At 54.3% G+C, this 19,392-nt stretch overlaps 4 protein-coding genes and 4 pseudogenes across 4 annotated transcripts, besides 14 other annotated features; 5 read left to right on the top strand and 3 right to left on the bottom strand.

Moving 5' to 3' along the window:
• Positions 1–9,038: part of a sequence feature (areas not merged during assembly with more than two copies in the genome that could not be assigned to a particular haplotype) that runs on past the window's edge.
• Positions 163–268: a sequence feature (T-rich).
• Positions 472–1,320, top strand: Tc00.1047053504239.110 (mucin-associated surface protein (MASP), putative; the record flags this gene model as incomplete). Its single annotated transcript, XM_814918.1, has 1 exon — positions 472–1,320. One exon carries the CDS (start codon positions 472–474, stop codon positions 1,318–1,320), a length of 849 nt encoding a protein of 282 aa, XP_820011.1.
• Tc00.1047053504239.115 lies at positions 2,998–3,459 on the top strand (annotated as a pseudogene).
• Positions 4,030–6,159, top strand: Tc00.1047053504239.120 (annotated as a pseudogene).
• Tc00.1047053504239.140 lies at positions 7,119–8,390 on the top strand (annotated as a pseudogene).
• Positions 9,039–9,378: a sequence feature (heterozygous, non-Esmeraldo-like haplotype).
• Positions 9,208–9,241: a microsatellite.
• Positions 9,379–10,271: a sequence feature (areas merged during assembly that could not be assigned to a particular haplotype. This can correspond to areas where the two haplotypes were merged or to regions with more than two copies in the genome that were merged during assembly.).
• Positions 10,272–10,559: a sequence feature (heterozygous, non-Esmeraldo-like haplotype).
• Positions 10,560–12,616: a sequence feature (areas not merged during assembly with more than two copies in the genome that could not be assigned to a particular haplotype).
• On the top strand, positions 10,880–11,704 carry Tc00.1047053504239.150 (uncharacterized protein; the record flags this gene model as incomplete). Its single annotated transcript, XM_814919.1, has 1 exon — positions 10,880–11,704. The coding sequence occupies one exon, from the start codon at positions 10,880–10,882 to the stop codon at positions 11,702–11,704; it is 825 nt and encodes a 274-aa protein (XP_820012.1).
• On the bottom strand, positions 12,435–13,295 carry Tc00.1047053504239.161 (annotated as a pseudogene).
• Positions 12,617–13,590: a sequence feature (haploid, Esmeraldo-like haplotype).
• Positions 13,009–13,083: a microsatellite.
• Positions 13,591–13,650: a sequence feature (heterozygous, Esmeraldo-like haplotype).
• Positions 13,651–14,658: a sequence feature (areas merged during assembly that could not be assigned to a particular haplotype. This can correspond to areas where the two haplotypes were merged or to regions with more than two copies in the genome that were merged during assembly.).
• Tc00.1047053504239.171 (mucin TcMUCII, putative) lies at positions 13,851–14,402 on the bottom strand (the record flags this gene model as incomplete). The annotated part of the gene is made up of 1 exon (XM_814933.1): positions 13,851–14,402. The coding sequence occupies one exon, from the start codon at positions 14,400–14,402 to the stop codon at positions 13,851–13,853; it is 552 nt and encodes a 183-aa protein (XP_820026.1).
• Positions 13,963–14,078: a microsatellite.
• Positions 14,659–15,038: a sequence feature (heterozygous, non-Esmeraldo-like haplotype).
• Positions 15,039–19,392: part of a sequence feature (areas not merged during assembly with more than two copies in the genome that could not be assigned to a particular haplotype) that runs on past the window's edge.
• Positions 16,559–17,974, bottom strand: Tc00.1047053504239.180 (surface protease GP63, putative; the record flags this gene model as incomplete). Its single annotated transcript, XM_814920.1, has 1 exon — positions 16,559–17,974. The coding sequence occupies one exon, from the start codon at positions 17,972–17,974 to the stop codon at positions 16,559–16,561; it is 1,416 nt and encodes a 471-aa protein (XP_820013.1).

Consider the following 19,392-nt stretch of genomic DNA (forward strand, 5'->3'; position numbering starts at 1 on the left):
ATGATTGTGTTTTACTTCACTTGCTTCAGCTGCTCTGCTGTGTGCTCCGCGTTGTGCCCCACATCCGTCACGTTGAACGCATCCCAGACGCAATATATGCATGGCACGCACACAACTTTTTGCGTGTGGATGCATGCAAACTGGAGCCATACTGTGCAGCCCTTTGTTTTGTGTGTTTTTAATTGCTTTTACTTCATTGCTGTTCGTTTACCTGTTTTTTTTTTTTTTGTTTTTAGTTGCTTCGTGTGTTTTTTTTTTTTGTTTGGTTGCTATGGGGCGTTGTGTTTTTGCCCTTTCACTGTTTTCAACTGCCTCATGGTATGTGGGCAAGCTGCTTCTGGGCTGCTATCATTTGTTGCTTTGCTGCTGCTGCTGGTGTTTTTTACTGTGCCGTGTCTCTTCTTTTGCCTTTCCCTCTACGTTGACGGGGAGTTAGTTTGTGCTGAAGGCTGCACGCAAGTGACAGGAGTGATGGCGATGATGATGACTGGCCGTGTGCTGCTGGTGTGTGCCCTCTGCGTGCTGTGGTGCGGTGTCGGCGGAGGCGGATGCACTGAGGGTCAGCTACCTGATGTCGGCCCACCTGTTAATCCTGCGAGTGGTGCTGGAGTTACCCACAATCCTGTCGATCATACGGTGCCTGATGGAGCGGGAAAACATTCCGCAGAGCAAACACAGCTGAACAACGTTGAGGGTTCCGCATCAAGGGAAGTGTCATTGGAAGCTCCTTTGCAGCCTGTATCAACAACACAGCAGACACCATCCAGCTCCGAGCCTACGGATTCACTGACAAATTCACAATCATCGGGCGGAAAGCGGCAAGATGTACAACACGAAGGTCCACCAGGAAGGCCGGGGACTTCACCCAGTCAAGAGGACAATACGAAAGTATCAAATGGAAATCAACAGAGTATTGATCCGCCATCTCCTTCAGGTAACGACGATGTTGTCAGCAGTAATAGTGGGGAACGCACAGAAGATACTCCGGGGAGTACTGAAACTTTTGATGCCGCACCGTCAGAAGAGGGGCAGGAACGTGAAAATGTCACTCCTTTCTTGGAACAACCTCGGGAAACTTCCACAGCCGCACCCGCCGTTACCACTCAAACAAGTTCCACTACACCGACTGACGTTGGTGAGAGCAGCACCGTCAAAATGAGTGAGGCATCACCCCAATCAACAGGAACCGCCAACACAAATGATACGACGACAAAGATTGGCGACAGTGACGGCAGCACCGCGGCCTTCCACACCACCTCCCCTCTTTTGCTTCTTATTGTTGTTGCGTGTGCGGCTGCTGCTGCGGTGGTGGCCGCGTGAGAGTGAGGGAGAGAGAGCCGTGCACCGCCCGCACACACACTCGTCCTTCACTCACTCTCTGTGTGTGTGTCCCCTTGCATGGACTCTCGCCCTCACCTCACCCCACGAAGCACACACATAATGTGCCCATTGTATATATGCATGCACACCCATGCAGGCCCGTTGGTGCTCTCTTTTGCACGACACGCACCGCTGCCGTCCTGCCTGGCTGCATGGGCGGAGCACCGTAACTGTTTCTGTTTTGTTTTTATTGCATTGAGTGGGCGACCTCTCTCTCTCTCTCCCTGTGTGTGTGTTTTGCTTTACGGGAGCAATGAGAGTGTGTGCGCTGGTCGTCCCACGCTTCGGCTTTGTTTGTTTTACTTGTGTTGTGGTTGAGTGCACGCATTCCACCGGCTGCGTGTGTTTCTGATGAGGTGAGTAATTTGTGTGTGCTGTCCTTCTCTCTGCCCTTGTTGTCTTTGAATTCTCTTCTGCGGCATAGCTGCTCTGCAGGTATAGGCGCTGACATGCACACAAGCATAAGTAAACACACACACGTCATTTTGCACACGCTGTGAACGCTGAAGGCGTGCGAGTACGGCCACAACTGCAGCCTGTGCGGCCACTATCCCGTGCTGCAGACGGAGGATGGCTGTGATATACGTTTTTCTTTCGGACCACTGTGCATCGCCAATGCATTTTTTGTTTTTGTTCTGCATTGTCTGAAAGTCGCAAATGCTTACGCAGCTGACACTGTGGTGCACAGCGCGTGGGGATTGTATTGCTGGCATTAATGTGTGAGCTTTCCGCTGCATCGTCTTGCCCACACGATGGGGTGGGAGGCGGGTTTGTTGGATGCGCCGTGCTTCTGGCTTGAAGGGTGGAGGCGCTGCGCCCACATATTGTTTTTCTGGGGCCCGGCGTCACGAGGTGGAGATGCCGAGTGTTTTATTGTATGAGACGTCGATGCCGTCGAAGCTGCTGCTGGTGTGGCGTCCATCCCACGCACACACTCACTAACAAACAAGTGACGGGCTGTGCGCGCTCTCTTCTGCGCGTGTGTGGAGTTTGCGTTGTGGTTGCTGTGCTCTTTTGCCGTTCACTTGCCGCATTGTGGATGAGGTGTGTGTGTGTTTGCCTCACCACTACCGTGCCGCCCCAGCAACGCACTGTATGGCGTGGAGGCCGTATTTCTCCTCTCCGAGGTGTCCTGATGTAGGCGGCATGGACGGCACATGCGTGGGCCCGTTGTCCGCAATACGTGGACCCTCCAAACTCTAACGATGCGATCTGCATCTTTTATTTTTTTTGTTTCTGCGTCACGCTCCACGCCGGGCGCTGGGCGAGTGCGGCGGAGAGGAATGTGGACAATGCAGTAGCGTCAGCGGCACCTTGCCCGTCGCTGTCTGCCGCTTGCCGCGTCAGCGACGTCACATTTGTTCTTAATTTGCTTGCCGCGGGTGCATTTTGTTGAGGGCGCAGTCTTCCGAGGAGTCCTGCATTTTTGTGCTCCTGGCATCCTCTGTCTTCAACTTGTGTTTCCGTTGCTTGCGGGCGACGCCTGTCCTGCGTGAGTGGTGCTCCTCGTGCTTCTGCCTTGTTGCGACGGCGCCGTTCTCTGATTTACTTCTTCCGCTTCCTTTTCTTTTACGTTTGGAGGAGCGGAGGGACAGGAGCCAAGGTGGCAGTTTCACAATGTGTGGAGTGTACATTGCTGACCCCGCTGTGTTCGACGCAGACACGGGTGCGGCGTGCTAGGATCGTGTGCGCACGCCTCTGTGGGTGCACTGCGCGTTGCCGCTCATTCCCGCTGGAAACGTGGCCCCAGGGGCTGGGGAGATGTGGGTGAAGAAAATGGAGATGGTAAGGCGGCGTGACGCCGTCATTGCGGACCTGTGTCTGTTTTGCTTGGATGGGCCGGACTGCGGGACGGCGTTTGAAATGGCCCACGCTGCCGCCCTGGGAAAGAGGGAGTTGACATTTACTTTTGATTGGCGTTCCATGAGGGAGAAGTACGGCGGCGCGTGTGACGCGTCTGTGATGAGTGTGGAGGACTTTGGCCTTTCATTCAGTCTGATGCACTGCGACGGTGCGGAGGCGTTTGACTCCTTCGACGCTGCCCTTCACCACTTTCTGAGGCACAGCTCGGAATGGCGAGGATGCGACTATGGGGGATGTGTGCGAAGTTAGAGTTAATGCTTTGGGTCCTGGTGGGATTTTGTGCACGGCTTGGCGTGCATCCCCGACGCAATGGCCGGCGGATATTCCATGCTGTGTTTCTCAGCAACAGGGCAGGCGACTGGCTCCGTGCGGCACAGCTGGGTCTGGCGTGTGTGCCGCTGACTGTTGTCTGTTTAGTGCTTTTCCCGCTGCTTTTGTGTGGGCCGAAGATGTTGTCCTGTTGCCCACGAGGCGGGTATCCCTTTTTTTTTTTTTTTTGGCTATGAGCGCTGGCACGTCTGTTGGTGGTCGTGCGTCGCCTTTTTTGAAAAAACACACAGCCCTTCAACCTCGGCGTGTGAGTGGTTGGAATAAATGATTGCTGCTGCTGCAGTGACACGCTGTGCACCCCATTGGTGTGTCTAATGTGCTTCCCTGTGCTCTTCTCCCCATTTCTGACACACACACACTTGAAAAGGAAAGCAAACAAGCGCTAATCGCTACTGTGAAATTCGAAGGCACTGAAAGGAACAACAGCACACACACCGCCCACACACACATATTTATATGCTCTCACGTGTTGCTGCAGTGAAGGCACCCCGCACACACAACCGTCGCCACGTGACCGGATCCAGCGGAAGGAAGAGAGAGTGAGCCGCAGAGGCCCAACATGTCCCGGCGTGTGTTTACTTTTGCGGTGCTCCTCCTCGTCGTGATGATGTGCTGCGGCGCTGGAGTTGCGCATGCGAAGAGGGTGGGTGATCCAAAGCCTATGGCTATTTTTGTATGGTGGGAAACGAAGGTGTCTTCTGGCGCGTTTGAGAGGCAACAGCTATGGATAAAATGGTTTCAAATTCTTTATTGGCCGTTTTCTTTTTGAAATACTATGGCTTGATTGTGGGTATTGCCAAGGTCAATTAGGGAGTCCCTTCTAGTGCCAGTGTTGGCATTTGGTCAAAGTACGTGAGTTTTACACGGGAGGAGTGGACGAAAGGAATCGCAGCGGAGAGCGTGACGGACTGGAGGACGGTCATTGCCGTGGAACGAAGAGAAGAGGCGGGTCACGCGTCTCAATTGAACGGTCCCAAGGCGTTGACGAAAGACGGCAATATTTTTCTGCCTGTGGAACGCCTTCCTGCGAAAAACGCCAGCGCGATTTTGGAAACTCCACACATTTGGGAGCTTGTGCCTTTTTTGGGTGACGTTTTTGGTCTCCAACGATGTGGGCAAGCGCATCACGTGGGGTGCTGGGAGCCTTTCCAACGCTGTTGTTGACTCTCAGCTACGAGCGAAGTCATGGAATGGGTTCTGGGGTATTGGCGGCAGGGGCGTGGTGGCGAATGGCACCGCGATTTTGTTTCCCCTTGTGGCTGTGAAGGGGGACAACACAAAAGTCTGCAACATCATCCATTCGAAGGGCTGTGGCGGGAATTGGGGGTTCCCTGCGGAGGGTTTTGCTGACGGGATTGCGCTGATCCCAATATTTTCGAGTGGGAGGGAAACCCCCTCATGGTCGCCACGCATGGCGGCCATGACGGGAAAGTGCATGATTCCGGTGAAATGGGGGAGGAATGGATGTAATTTGGCGGAGCACATTTGAATGTCTTGAGTGAGGCCTTGAAGAGTGCTACGACTTGTGGCCGACTCGAAATTGTGACGGTATCCATCGAGGGGAGGAGTGTAATGCTGTTTGCCTTTCCCAGGCAGAATAATATTCGGAGAGCCACGAGCGTGTTGCGTCTTTATATGACTGATATGAATCGATTTTACCCCATTGGACTGTTATTTGCTGATGGTGTTTCTAAAAACGCAGATACTCTGCAGTACAAGGGTGGTGAAGTGTTTGCCCTGTACGAGTGGAATGCAGGACAAGGGCGTGTTGTGCTCGCACACCTCACTGAGTAACTGGATGAAATAAATACTGCGCTGAGGAATTGGGATGCAGTCGACAAGAACGTCGAAACGCCTTGCACTTCCACCAGCAAAGAGGGAACCGCATCCGACGGTGCCTGCAGCACTCCTATGCCCACGGATGGGCTGGTCGGATATTTGTCCAACGAGGGTGAGAGGGATTGCTGGGTGAACGAATATCTCGCGGCGAGTGCCACGGTGATTGGGACAGCAACGAAGGTTGAGGGCGGTGCGACGTTTGAGGGGCCTGGAGTGTGGGCAGAGTGGCGTATGGGTAATCGGTGGCGGAATCAACGCTTCCACATTGTGAACAAGGAGTTCACTCTTTTGGTGACGGCGACGATTGGGGCGGCTCCTGCGGGCAGCGGCAGCGCCATTATGGTTGTTGTGGGTGGCGCTGGGGGCGTGAGGATGGTGGGACTGTCAGTCACGGCGGACAATAAGCGGTAGGCGACGTTTGACGGTGAGGCGGGAGAAGTGCAGCACGGGAACTGGGGGCTGGAGAGAACGTACCGGGTGGCAGTCGTGCTCCAGAACGGCATGGGCAGCGTGTGCGTGGATGGCAAAACTTTGGGGAGCTCAGCAACGACAGTTACACGTGGGGCGCAGTTGCTCGACGTCTCATGCTTCTACGTTGGAGGTGACGGTTGCAGTGGCTCAGGCTCCAGTCAGGTGACGCTGGCGCATTTCTGTCTGTGCAACCGCCCACTGACCAGGCAAGAACTACAGATGTCCCTTTTGCGTGGCAAGCAGACTGAAGCGGATTGCAAGGAGGGAAAAGCGACACTGTGCCCCGGGAATTTTTTGGCCAAACTGCCACAGGATCTGGGCATTGACGCGGCTGCGGGGGAAGCGGTGCCAGTGCCCGCCAAAAGGGGGAATTTGGCGCGGGAAACAGCACCACTGATGCCAATGGCTCTACTGTTTTATTGTTCCCAAAATGAATTGGTGACGGTGCCGTCCATGGGTGTGTGCCTTGGGCATTTTCTGCCCCTACTTCAAGGAGTGTGTGGGGAAATGGCATTTTTATGAGCCGTAGAATGCGGTTGTGCGATTTCTAATGGACAGTACGTGCCGCTTTTTCCGCGTGTTTTCTCTGCTTTATTTAAATGATTCTTTTTTATTGTCTGCTGCTTTTGCACGGATGGGATAGTCAGCAGCCCTTCTTTTTCTTTTTCCCTCCGATGTTTAATCGCCGTACACTGCAATGGGTGACGTGTTTCTTACTTTTATTTTCTTCCTTTCCCACAGCGTTGCCAGCCTTACTGCTGTGCGTGCCGTGGACTGCACAAAAAAAAGGAGGATTGGAGGATCAGGCCGGATGCCGCAATGAAGTGTGAGGGGTGTTTTGTGTGCTGGTGGAACAGTACGATCTGTTTTATTTTTGATTTTATTGTTTTTCCTTGTGCAGGCAATATGTATAGACAAAAACACGGTCGTTTTGTGCCACATGGCACATGAAATGAAAGTCGTGCCTGATCATTTTTTCATTTTTTTACTTTTTGGGAGTCTTCCGGACTCTCAACTCTGTTGTTGTGCGTCTTTACTTTTTGGATTCTGGTTTGCAGGGCTGTGTGTGTTGTTTGCAATCGCACCGATTCCCTCTGCCTTATGGTGTTGATGGGATGTTGTTGTTGTCACTGTACGTGGCTGAGTGACTTGTCTCTCTTTTCTCTTTTGTTGCTTTCACTCTGCGTTGACGGGGCGTTAGTTTTTGCTGAAGGCTGCACGCAAGTGACAGGAGTGATGGCGATTATGATGACTGGCCGTGTGCTGCTGGTGTGTGCCCTCTGCGTGCTGTGGTGCCTCACTGTTTTTGGAGCTGCAAGGGACAACCGCTGCGTTGAGGGTGATGGGAACGTCTTGACGCACACGCATAATGGAGGGAATAACGGACTGCGCCTGAAGGCGGATTTCGGGTTGATTTCACCCGAATGGGATTAATAAAGGCGGTTGCAGCTGGGGAAAGAGAAGGAGAAGAATTAGAAAGTCTTGATGGCCCATTGGACAGTGTGGGAGGAAAATCGCCTAGTAGTCTGCTGGCTGGTATTGGGGGCAATGAAGCGCCTGGTGCAGGAGGAGGGCAGGGTGCTGCAGGTGCAGGAGCAGCATCCTTGCCGGTGTCTGGGCCTGGAGTGTCAGGGACAGGTGATGAAGGCGGGCAGTTACCTGTGGCTGGTCAAGAAGGGAATGAAAAAAAAAACTTGGATCCCGGCAGCAAAGAGCCAAAGGAGTCCCAAGACCAAACCACCGATCAATTGTCCTCTTCATCTGGCAGCACTTCCACTCGTTCTGGTGAAAACCCCTCTTCGATGGGTACTTCCGGCATTAAACAATTGCCCAGGGACACAGAGACAAAAGGAGATGTTGACCCTCGCAATAATTCGGGCGATGATGAACAGAGAGAAGATGAAAAAACAGGAAGAGAAAAACAAAAAAATAAAGCACAAACCAGGTCTCGCGAAAGTAAAAATAATGGAGGAGAAACAACACCACCATTACTACCATCATCAGAGGGTGAAGAAAGCCCACTACCTGATCAAGAAAACTTACAGAATCAAAAAAAAGTAAAGAACAAAAACATGCCGTCAGAATCCAAAATGGAATCAAAAGCACCGGAACCGCCTTCAGGGGATGCTACACAAGGGCAGCACAGCCATGACAGAGACACAGAGGATTCGAGGAAGAATGCAGCAGCCGGCAGTCCAGCAGAACCAACAACCTCATCTTCCTCTACAAGTGGCAGCGGTGATCATGTCCAGAATAAGGCAGATAAGGATGATGCTCAAAGCTCTGAAGAACAACACGACAGCCTTGAAACTGGCAATACCAACGTTGTTCCAACTCTCAGTGAGACAGCACCACAAACAGCAAAAACAACCACCGCCGCTCGAATAAATGGTACGGCGACGCCTGGCGACAGTGACAGCAGCACCGCGGTCTCCCACACCACCTCCCCTCTTTTGCTTTTTCTTGTTGTTGCGTGTGCGGCTGCTGCTGCGGTGGCGATCGTGTGAGAGTGAGGGAGAGAGAGCCGTGCACCGCCCGCACACACACTCATTTTTCACTCACTCTCTGTGTGTGTGTCCCCTTGCATGGACTCTCGCCCTCACCTCACCCCACGAAGCACACACATAATGTGCCCATTGTATATATGCATGCACACCCATGCAGGCCCGTTGGTGCTCTCTTTTGCACCACACGCACTGCTGCCGTCCTGCCTGGCTGCATGGGCGGAGCACCGTAACTGTTTTTGTTTTGTTTTTATTGCATTGAGTGGGCGACCTCTCTCTCTCTCTCTCCCTGTGTGTGTGTTTTGCTTTACGGGAGCAATGAGAGAATGTGTGCGCTGGTCGTCCCACGCTTCGTCTTTTTTTGTTTCTTTAATTTCTTTAGTTTTTTTCCTGTTTGCTCTAAATTTTTTTGCTACTTTTTTGTTATTAATTTGTGCGTTTTAAACCTCTAATCCCTCTTCTGTTCTCTTTTTTGCTTTTGGGGGCAATCACTATGGAAGTTTTTTTCTTTTCTACTCTTCCCTCTTTTAATTGTTTCTTCTGCGCTCTTCCTGTGAGGGGTGCCGTGTGTTTCCCGCCCAACTGCTCCACTCGCACACCCACCGACACGCTCATGACGACGGCCCTGTGCGCCTCGCCTGCTGCACGCATGAGGAGGGGCCGCGAAGAACGGCGCGCTGAGGAAGCCGTGACGTGTGGGCGTGCGACGAGGGCCTGTGGGGCGGAGCACACATTTCTTTCCCTCTTGTTTTGTTTCTTTGCGGCCAGGGCGGGCAGACACCCGCAGCGCCACACACACAGCCACACCCTGCCTCCGTGTTTTTCTTCTGTTTTGTTTCCTTTTGTTTTGTTTTTGTGGATGGGTGTGTGCTGCCACCGTGCGTGATTGTTGAGGTTGGGGCCGCACCGCATGTATCGCTGCCATCCAGCTGTGCCTCTTGCTGTGCTGATGTGCCTCCCTGTGCTCCCTCTTTTTTCTGCTCTTCCAGCACACACACATAAGTATTTGCACAGTGGTCTGCATGAATGCTGTTGGCGACAGCGGGGCGTGGGCTTGCGTTCCGTGCTGGAATGATGACGTGGCCGCACGATGCCCGCTATGCGTGAGGGTGCTGCCTGCTCTTGGGGTCATTTTCTCCCCTCTGTTTTTGCACTTCCGGTTGCGGGCGTTGCTCGTTGTGTGCTGACGACTGACGGACGGTGCCACGATGGCCTCCTCTGACGATGACAGTCGCTGTGCTCTCCGCACACATCCACACACTCTTCCTTGTCTCTCTGTGGGAGTGATTGTGGCAGGGCATTGCTGCGAGCGTGATGGGGACCACGACGGCGTCACCCGCTGCGGTGGTGTCCGCAAGAACCGCAGCTCCGATGAGGATGGCCTTTTAGTTGTCTGGCAGCTCAGAACTTCAGGCCATTCGCCCTTCGGGATTGCCCCTGCTGCTCGACTGGCGCAGCACCATCCCGGCATGGTTCTTCTGCAGGAGTGCCGGCACGAGAGTGCCCCAGCGACGAGGCTCATTGACTGCGGTGACTTCCACCAGGCCTGCAGTGGTCGTGCCGGTGGCGTGGCCTTCTTGGTGCGCCACACCTTGCCGTGCGAGCGCCTGTTGCTTGTGGCACCAACTGCGTGGAGACCACCGCCTTCCGCGTGTGCCCACCGGCCTGCCCCAGTATGTACGCGGTGAACCTCTGCAGCCTTCCCACGGCAATGGCTCACACTGCTCACTTTGCGAGCAACATTCGTCGCTTTTCACATCATGAGCTGCGGGACGGTTGCTCACCATCAACGACGGCAGGAGAGGACCTCGCCGCCACCCCAACCGGCATGGAATTTTGGCTGTCCGACGACCCGGCACAGGCAACGCGGTTCAGCGGCCGCAGCGTCTCGTTTCCCGACGTGACTGCGCAACGCGCACTGTGTGTCTCCCACTGGGCGTCCACCCGTTTACACGGACTCGGACCACCATCTGCCATCCCACACTGCAGGGACGGAGGACGGCATCCCGCGACAGGCAGGCATGCTGCCACGACGGAAACATGATGCTTTTTTCCCTGCGTGAAGCTGACTGTGATGCTTCCACCTCGGCGTGTGCAACGCCTCTGGCTGCTGTAATCACATGGTTGGAGATGCACCGAGGCACCGTGCGAGCGGCAGCCGTGACAGTCCCACAGGAACCTGGACGGACGGAATGTAGCAGGCCGAGTGTGTTGCAGCGGCAGCCTGCCCCGAGCTGAAGTGCTCCGCAAACGGGAGGACCGCAATCATGCCCTCCGCCGTGGCTTCTCTACGCTGCTAGAGGTCCGTGCGAAACAGCTTGGTGCCCTCTCGATCCCAGGCCTGTGATGCCCCGAGGCATGGCGGCGCCACTTCCCTGCCCTCTGGGATCGGCTGTGCTGCGGTGCTGTTGGGATCGCGTCTGCGCTCCGCCTCCACCGGAACCTCTTCCCGACGTGAGCACCGCCACTCCTCGCCGACCAACAAGCGGCTGATGGACGTCCTCCTGCCCACTCCTCGGCAGACCGGCACGCGCCCTGCGGATCACAAGCAACCCTTTATGTCGGTGGTGCCGTCCCTTCCTCACACTGAGGAGGCAGGACCGCCCGGACCTCCTCCGGAACCTCCACCTGGCGTGTCCACGGCACCTCCTCGTAGAATGACGAGTAGCGGATCAACGTCGTCCTGCCCAAGCTGCAGCAGCGTCTTCTCGTCCGTCCACAATATGAAGGCACACGGCCGACGCACTAACCCTGGCACTCCAATCGTTGCAGAAGGCCTCACACGTGGATTCTGCGACAGCTCCACGGTCTTCCCAACAAGTGCCTCACGCGCAGGTCACTACCGAAAATGTCAAGCGTATCAACGAGCAAAAAACGGACAACGCACCTCTGCAAGCTCCAATGAAAGCCGTAGCCCTTCAGCCACTCCTCTGCTGCAACCCCCACCAGCCGCTGAGCCCCGACAATACACGGGAGGCCCTGCCGCACACGCTGTGGGAATGCCGCGTCCTCGACAACTGAGCATCCGACTATTTGGGAACACACCCTCTCGCACGACAGCAACGTTCAAGAAGGAAAAACCGGCCACATCGCTACGGACAGCCCGCAGGCCATTAAACGAACAGTGGCAGCAAAGTATAACGAAACAAATACCTCCCTTTTCTCAGCATAGAAAAACAATGTCACCTTCGCAATCGCAATTGCCACCAATGAATTCATTGCGCAATACCGCTCTGAGCTGCAATACTTCCTGGTATCATCCAGGTCCCTTGTCGACACATCGATGCGGGTGGGCGCCCATCCATTCCTCCCAATGACGGTGCATGTCTGCGACGCACCCTCATATCCAAAAGGCACGTCCCTCACCACAGCCGGGATCGACTTTTCCCTGTCCGCACGCATCGCTTTGTCAGAGGAGCAGGAGTACGTCAGGCTGGCAGCAAAGCACACGCCGGCACATCAAACATCATCACAACCAGAAGCACCAGCAGCACTGGAGACCGTAGGGTGACGTGGATCAACTGACGCATGCTGTACGTAAAAGAAAACATTTGACGACTTGACAAGGATAAGAAACACTGACACTCTCTCCAAACGAAAGAAAAAAGAAAAAAAAAATCACGCATCGGTAATAAAAAAAACCCACCAATTCAAAAACAAGGGTAATGGGTGCACTCAAACACAACACAAGTAAAACAAAAAAGCCGAACCGTGGGACGACCAGCGCACACACTCTCATTGCTCCCGTAAAGCAAAACACACACACAGAGAGAGAGAGAGAGGTCGCCCACTCAATGCAATGGAAACAAAACAAAAACAGTTACGGTGCTCCGCCCATGCAGCCAGGCAGGACGGCAGCGGTGCGTGTGGTGCAAAAGAGAGCACCAACGGGCCTGCATGGGTGTGCATGCAATATACAATGGGCACATTATGTGTGTGCCTCGTGGGGTGAGGTGAGGGCGAGAGTCCATGCAAGGGGACACACACACAGAGAGGGAGAAGGACGAGTGTGTGTGCGGGCGGTGCACGGCTCTCTCTCCCTCACTCTCACGCGGCCACCACCACAGCAGCAGCCGCACACGCAACAACAACAAGAAGCAAAAGAGGGGAGGTGGTGTGGGAGACCGCGGTGCTGCCTTCACTGTTTTGTGTATTCGTCGTATCAGTTGTATTGGCGGTTACTGTCGTTGCTTTTGTATCTTCCCCAGTCCCTTCTGAGCCTTTGTTTCGGTGGCTTTGTGGTGTGGCTGAGGTCGCAGGCGACGGAACATTTTTTTTATCTTCACTCGTGGTGTCTTCGCCATCCTTTTCGCGGGAATCAACACTGTCTTTTGAAGATGATGGAAGATTTCCTTCCACAATTCCAGCAGGCAGTGTGTTCTCTCCGTTACCTGTTGTGAGTGCGTTCTCTGCTGCAGGTGTATTTTCGTCAGTCTCATTCTTTTCTTCAACTTCCGTTTGCGTAAGAATGGCATTTGATTCCTGAGTGTCGGAATGAGAAATGCCCTGTGTAGATGGAGTTGCCTGTCCTGTTTTCTTATCGCTGCCACTTAAATTCCTTTTCCCCGGAATTTGGGTCTGATCTAACTGCCACTTCTTGATCACCTTGACTTTCAGTTCTTTCTTCTTCATCTGTCCCTGGACCATCATCATCATCATTATCTTCTTCTTCTTCATCTTCTTCAGCTTCATCCTCTGAAGATGTGGGAGGTTTTTTCCCTTTACCACTTCGTGCTTCATCTTTTAAGCCTTGGGGTCCTTCTGGGGACTTTACAACTCCTTTTGATTCCGGCAGAGATCCACCACCTATCCCAGAAACTGCCGTGTCCGCCTCGTCACATCTACCGCCGTCACCGCACCACAGCACGCAGAGGGCACACACCAGCAGCACACGGCCAGTCATCATCGCCATCACTCCTGTCACTTGCGTGTAGCCTTCAGCACAAACTAACGCCCCGCCAACGCAGAGAGGAACCAAAAAATAGAGACACGGCCGCTACACCACACACAGCCACGCAACGTGACAAATGGCAGCAGCCCGGCAGCAGCAGCAAACACACCATGAGGCAGTTGAAATCAGTGGGAGGAGAAAAAACACACACAACGCCCCGCAGCAATTAATGAGAAAAAGCAAATAAAACAAAACAGAAGTAAAGAAAGAGCAATAAAGTAAAAAAACACGAAAAGTCTGCATCGGTTAGCTCCAGTGAGCATGCAACAGCACACAAAACATGCGTCCACGCAAACAGTTTTGAGCGTTTCGTGCATACAAGTGTTTCTGGGATGCGTTCAACGTGACGGATACAGGGAGCAACAACATGGAGCACACAGCAGGGCAGCAGAAGCAAATGAAGCAAAACACAAAATCATTATTTTCCCCTATTTATTTACATCGGACCACAGTAGACGCGCACAAAAATCCCCGTGGTTGAGCGCTGGCACGCACAGCCCGCATACAATTCTTTAGTTCACAGTGGTGTACGCCAGCGCGGATACGGCGAGCAGCAGCGGGGCACACACCCACGCAGAGCTGCTGAGGCTGCCGTCGATTTCGCGAAGACGTGACGGTGCGCGGGTGGTCGTCGTGGTTGGCGACTTTGTACTCGTAGTACTTGGTGCCATTGTGGTAGTTGTGGTGGTCGTCGTCGTTGTCGTTGTGGTTGGTGCCTTTGTTGTAGTCGTGGTGGTCGTAGATGGTGCATTTGATTTCTTATTGTTGTCATTTGCGTTATCGGTCTCTTCACGATCCGCCTCTTCCCCAGCAGATTTCCCGGATTCTTCCTGTAGATCATTGGAATTACTTTCTGACTCTGCCGCTTCTTTCTTATCTTTTGACAGTGGCGAAGGATGAGCTGCACTAGGCGAATCCGTCACCAGAGCTTGTCCGTCAGGATTAGACTTCGTTGGATCGGCCTTTTGTTGAGGTTTAATTTCACTTGCTGTCGCACACACGGAAGGGCAGCAGCACAGGGCGAGCACCAACAGGGCGCACAGCAGACGGCACGTCATCATCATCGTGAGTGTGGTCGTTCAGTGGTGTGGAGCTGATCTGCACAGTGAGGGACATGGAGAGCAACAGGGGAGACGAGAGGTGCGGCAGACACACACAGAGGGCACACCACATGAGGAGAGGGCAGCAGCCAGGCATGCACCGTACGCCGCACACCACGCACGACACACACTCCAATCCACGGCAGCAGGCACACACACACAGCCCTGCACTCTGTAATACTTGTGTTGTACAATTGTTGTGGTCAGTTTATGCGGTCACACACAAAATGAGTGAGAAAAGAGGAGACCACTACGGCTAGACATCAGACTGTAGGCTACCAGAGGGACGAAAAAGGCAAGAGGGCCGCGCCGCGTCGGCAATCGATGCGTCACTTGCCTGCAGACCAGGCGTCGTGCGCGATTGTTGTCGCTCATTGTGACGCGTCCGTCGTCGTAGCCCCAGAGGGTGGAACAGCCAACGCCAACCCAAACACAGCTGTCAACACGCCATTGCCACAATCGTGAAAAGCCGGCTGGCACCACACACGGCAAGAAGGACACACCAAGACACGCCATGCACCAAAGGGGCGCATCAAGCCCGCAAACAGTGCGCACCGCTGCAACACCGCAGGGTCCTCCCGCACGCACGCACCATCCTCCTCCTTCCTTATCTTCGGCTCATTGCCGCCACATCCGGCACCTGCACCTCACAATACCAGAGGGAAAAACAAAACAGCTGAAGCAGCGACAACAACAACATTGCCACCTTGTTGCACTGACGCCACTGCACGAAAGGGTGCGCCGAAGACGGGAGTCCATCGCGCAGGAGACGAAAATGAGCCCAACGAGACACCCAAGAGCCACACGTTGGCAGTCTTGTCGGGGCTGCCCCAACGCAACCACAACAAATAGTGCCGCAACCACGGAGCCATGCACCCTGACCCACAGCGTGTTTTCACAATCAGAAGAGCAGGGACAGAAGGAATTAATACACACTACCGACAGTGCAGCAGAGCACCCGAAACACACACAGCCATTCAAAAACGGATGCAAAAATCGGGAATGCAAAGAAATAAAAAGGACGCATGCAGATTGAAAGCCGAAGCACAGAAATTATTTGAGGTCCACATTCTCGCAATGACGCACAAAAAAAGCAAAGTCACAAAAACAAGCAAAAGTGTAAAAGATAAAGCCGCATGCACCAATTACGGAGGCAGAGGCAGTCGTCCCTGTCCTTCAGGGAAACAGCTACTGGCACGACCCCGCCTCCATTGGAGCACATTTCCTTTACATTTTACTCATGATTAGAGTACGGTGATTTCCCCTCGTCCCAATCGCATCAAAAAACGAGTGTATACATGTGGTGCTGGGAACTGTCTTTTCTCTCCATGTTACTTCGTTCACACACAGTTTCCACGGAAGTTAGACCCTCTAAGCAATAAAACAAAAACACCTTTTCCCAGAATAACAAACAAGGCAATAAAAGACCGGTCATTTTGCCCATCACCCGCAAGCAACGAAGGACATGGGGAACGCAGTGAGTGTATTATAGTGTTATTGCTACGGTTTTGCACATCTTGAGTGCGGGGCCAATGTGCCAAGTAAATACTGTCGCCCTGCCGCAGTTTGATTGCGCCCAGCCGCCGCGGCTGCTCAAAGAGGCACCACCACTACCGCCGCAGCGACCACAACAAGAAGCACAAAGGGAATGAGGCCAGCGGTAGCAGCAGCCACACAACAATCACTGTCGGCCTGCTGTACCAACGCATCGGGTATCGCCTGAAAATCGTCGCTGTTGACGGACGGAATCGGAGTGGCAGGCGCGGAGGCACTGGGAATCACCGCTGGGCAATCCGCCCGCGGGTCGCCCTCCGCTCGTGCAACGTCCTCGCCGGGTGATGGCGCAAAAAAAAAAAAGCGTCGGGGCCGGAGTCTCTGTTGGCTCCGTCGCTTCCACTGCCAGGTGTCCTCCCTCGCCGCTGAGTGTTGTCCTCACTTTCGGTCTGCACCCCCGGATCACCCCTCGGACCGGCATGAAGGCCACCACCAGCGACACCCGCAGCCGAAGCACCGGGAGGCTCCTTTTCAATGGAGGCACCAGACGCCACAGGAGACAACTGTGGACGAGTATTCTCCGGAGAAGGCGACCCTGAAGCAACCGCAGACTCTTCTGCTTCCTCCTATTGCTCGTCACCCTGTCCATCCACCAACGCACTCGGAACGACAAGACTGCTGCCGTTCGCGGCAAAGGTGCACACCTCGCCGTACGTGGGGCACTTGATCCTCCCATCTTCCTGAAAATCTTTCAACGTCACTGGGATGTCAGTGTCCTCAGGGCAAGGCTGAAACCCACTGCTGCCGAGGTGCCTCACCCTCACTGTGCCCTCCTCACACGACACCTGCGCGCACACTCCCTTGACGCTTTTATGGCCATTACCGTCCTTCGTCTCCAGTAATTCCGCGTTCAGGCACCACGAGTCACCGCCAATCAGCGACCAAGGGAGATAATCCACATTTTCGTCCGAGCACGTCCTGTACGTTGTCCCAGACGATATTTCGTAAAATTCGGAAGAAACGACAGGGCAAACGTCCTTATCCACCAGACTCCCCTTGTCCTCAACGATGCTTGCGGTGCACGTCCCAACGTGACGGCGGTCGGAGGTGCAGCGAAGCGTCTCTGTGTCGGTAGCATCGCAAAACATGTGAGGATACTTGGCGGCAAGATTATCGGTTGTATTGCACTTCTTCTCCAGGAAGTCGCAGCCACTGCGGCTGCCCCAGCTCATCGGCTCCGCCATGCTCCAATTCACGCGGTAGTATCCCATATCCGCGAAAACCGCCATCGTCAGAGCCGTGTAGTAGCCGGCACCAACTGCGGGGGCCATCAGCTCGTCCCGCGCGTGGCGTCCCTTCCAGTGAGGGATTTCTTTTTCCCGAGGGCCATCTTCGTCCTCCAGCTCCATGCCCTCGAGAGACTTACAACCAAAGTGCGCTTTCGTCTTCTCCTGAACGTGCTTCCCTGCCACCATCCTGCGGTGCTTCCCACGCACACTTCTCTCTCGCTTCTTCAGCAGACTCTTTTCTCTCATGCTCTCCTGGCTGAACCCAAGTGCATGCGCAATTTCGTGTGCGGCAACGCGAACGCCCCACGCCGTGTCAGTCAAGTACTTCGGATCAAAGTTCATGGCGCCAATGTAGGGGCGAAGATCTGTCAATGTGTTGCACGCGGCCGTCCACACAGCCCTGCTATTCGTGCCTGATGGCCTAGCAGCAGCGTAGATGATAAAATCTGCATTCGGCACACCGTCACTCTTGTGCCTGGTAGGAACCGTAAAGTGGCTGCACGGTCCATTCATAGCCCTCGGTACAGTTATCGTCCCACCAGTGGGTTTCACAAGGAGTCGCTCAGTGTGCAGTTTGACGGCACCGGGAAGAATCTTTCCAGTGTGCGATTGTTTCTTTGCCTCCGTCAGGAAATGCTCTGCTTTGCATGACACCCTGTGCCCCAATGCATTGTAGCACTCATCCTCTCCCTCTTCGCAGTACTTCTTCCTCTTGTTCGTGCCTCTCTCCAGATCCTCCGTGGACACCGCCATGCGGATCGGCTCCCAGCCACTGTCGTCATCCTGTGTGGCGACGGTGTACGTCTGTATCGCGCCCTGTCCCTTGCGCGGCACCTCATGCACCACCGCAGTCGACAGCGGGGCCGTTCCTCCTCTTCACCACGTCAAACCCACACTGGTACTGTGTGGCGGGTACAGCAGCAACACACCCACTGGCGCAGCACATCAGCAGCAACACCGCGAGTGGGAAAAGCGGTGTGGCGCGGCGTGGCTGGCGCATGACTTGAGTAAATTGCATTTCTTGGTTTCGTGTGAGTAGCAGCAGCGGTGCAGCCTGGATGCGGGAGGAGAGAAACAAAGGAAAAAGAAGAGCAAAGAAAAACAAAATGGCTTTGGACCAGTAATGCGTCAGAATGCGGCCCACGCAGCGGAGTAACAGGAGACCACAGAGGCGGCCATACACACGGCATGCGCACCGACTCCATCAAATACACGAACCGTCAATCCGCCGTCGAGAGAACGTCCATCACCGTCGCACAGAGTCCTCACCAGCCGCAACGCTCCCTCCACGCGAGGTGTTTGGTCCTTTCTCCTCGTGGTGTCGCAATATTTGTATGACCGGCCACTCAACATCCGCCAACGGCACAGCACCAGTCCCAGGTGCAGGAGCATAGCACAGCGCGCTCTCCCAGCAGATCATACCCTGTTGCATAACCGCACGGCAACCCCAATTATGATGCGCATCCCTGAGGCGGAGATGCAAAGAGTCATGCGGACGGACCTTCTTTCACTGCTCTCCTTTCGGGGAACTCGACAACAAGCGTGCCGGCGGTGCGATCATTATGACCGTTCCATCCGCACTGCCACTGGCCAAGGAAGTTACTGTGAGCTCACTGCGTTGAGGTCACCGTGTCCGCCGCTGCTCTCCCGCCACCCCACGACCACGCCGGCACTTCCAACAGAGCGGATCGGAGCGTCGCCAACGGCAGCCACAGGCGCCAACAAGCCGAGTCCAATGGTGCCCGCTGCGACATTCCAAAGCGCGCTGAGAGCTCCTCTAGCAGTGCAGGGGCTGCCCACGTGTGTGCGACATGGCGTGTGTGTGCATGTGCTTGTGCTTGTGTGTTTGTCAGCGCCTATACTTGCAGAGCAGCTGTGCGGCACAAGAGAGTGCAAATAAAGCAACGGCAGAGAGAAGCAAGCGAATATTACACACAAACCACTCATATCATCACACACACACACACGCAGCCCAGGGAATGGGTGCACTCAACCACAAAACAATGAAAAACAATAAAGCAACAAGCCGAAGCGTGGGACGACCAGCACACACACTCTCATTGCTCCCGTAAAGCAAAACACACACACAGGGAGAGAGAGAGAGAGAGAGGTCACCCACTCAATGCAATGGAAACAAAACAAAAACAGTTACGGTGCTCCGCCCATGCAGC

Source organism: Trypanosoma cruzi, genomic scaffold (genome assembly GCF_000209065.1).
Source record: "Trypanosoma cruzi strain CL Brener 1047053516725 genomic scaffold, whole genome shotgun sequence".
NCBI lineage: Eukaryota > Euglenozoa > Kinetoplastea > Trypanosomatida > Trypanosomatidae > Trypanosoma > Trypanosoma cruzi.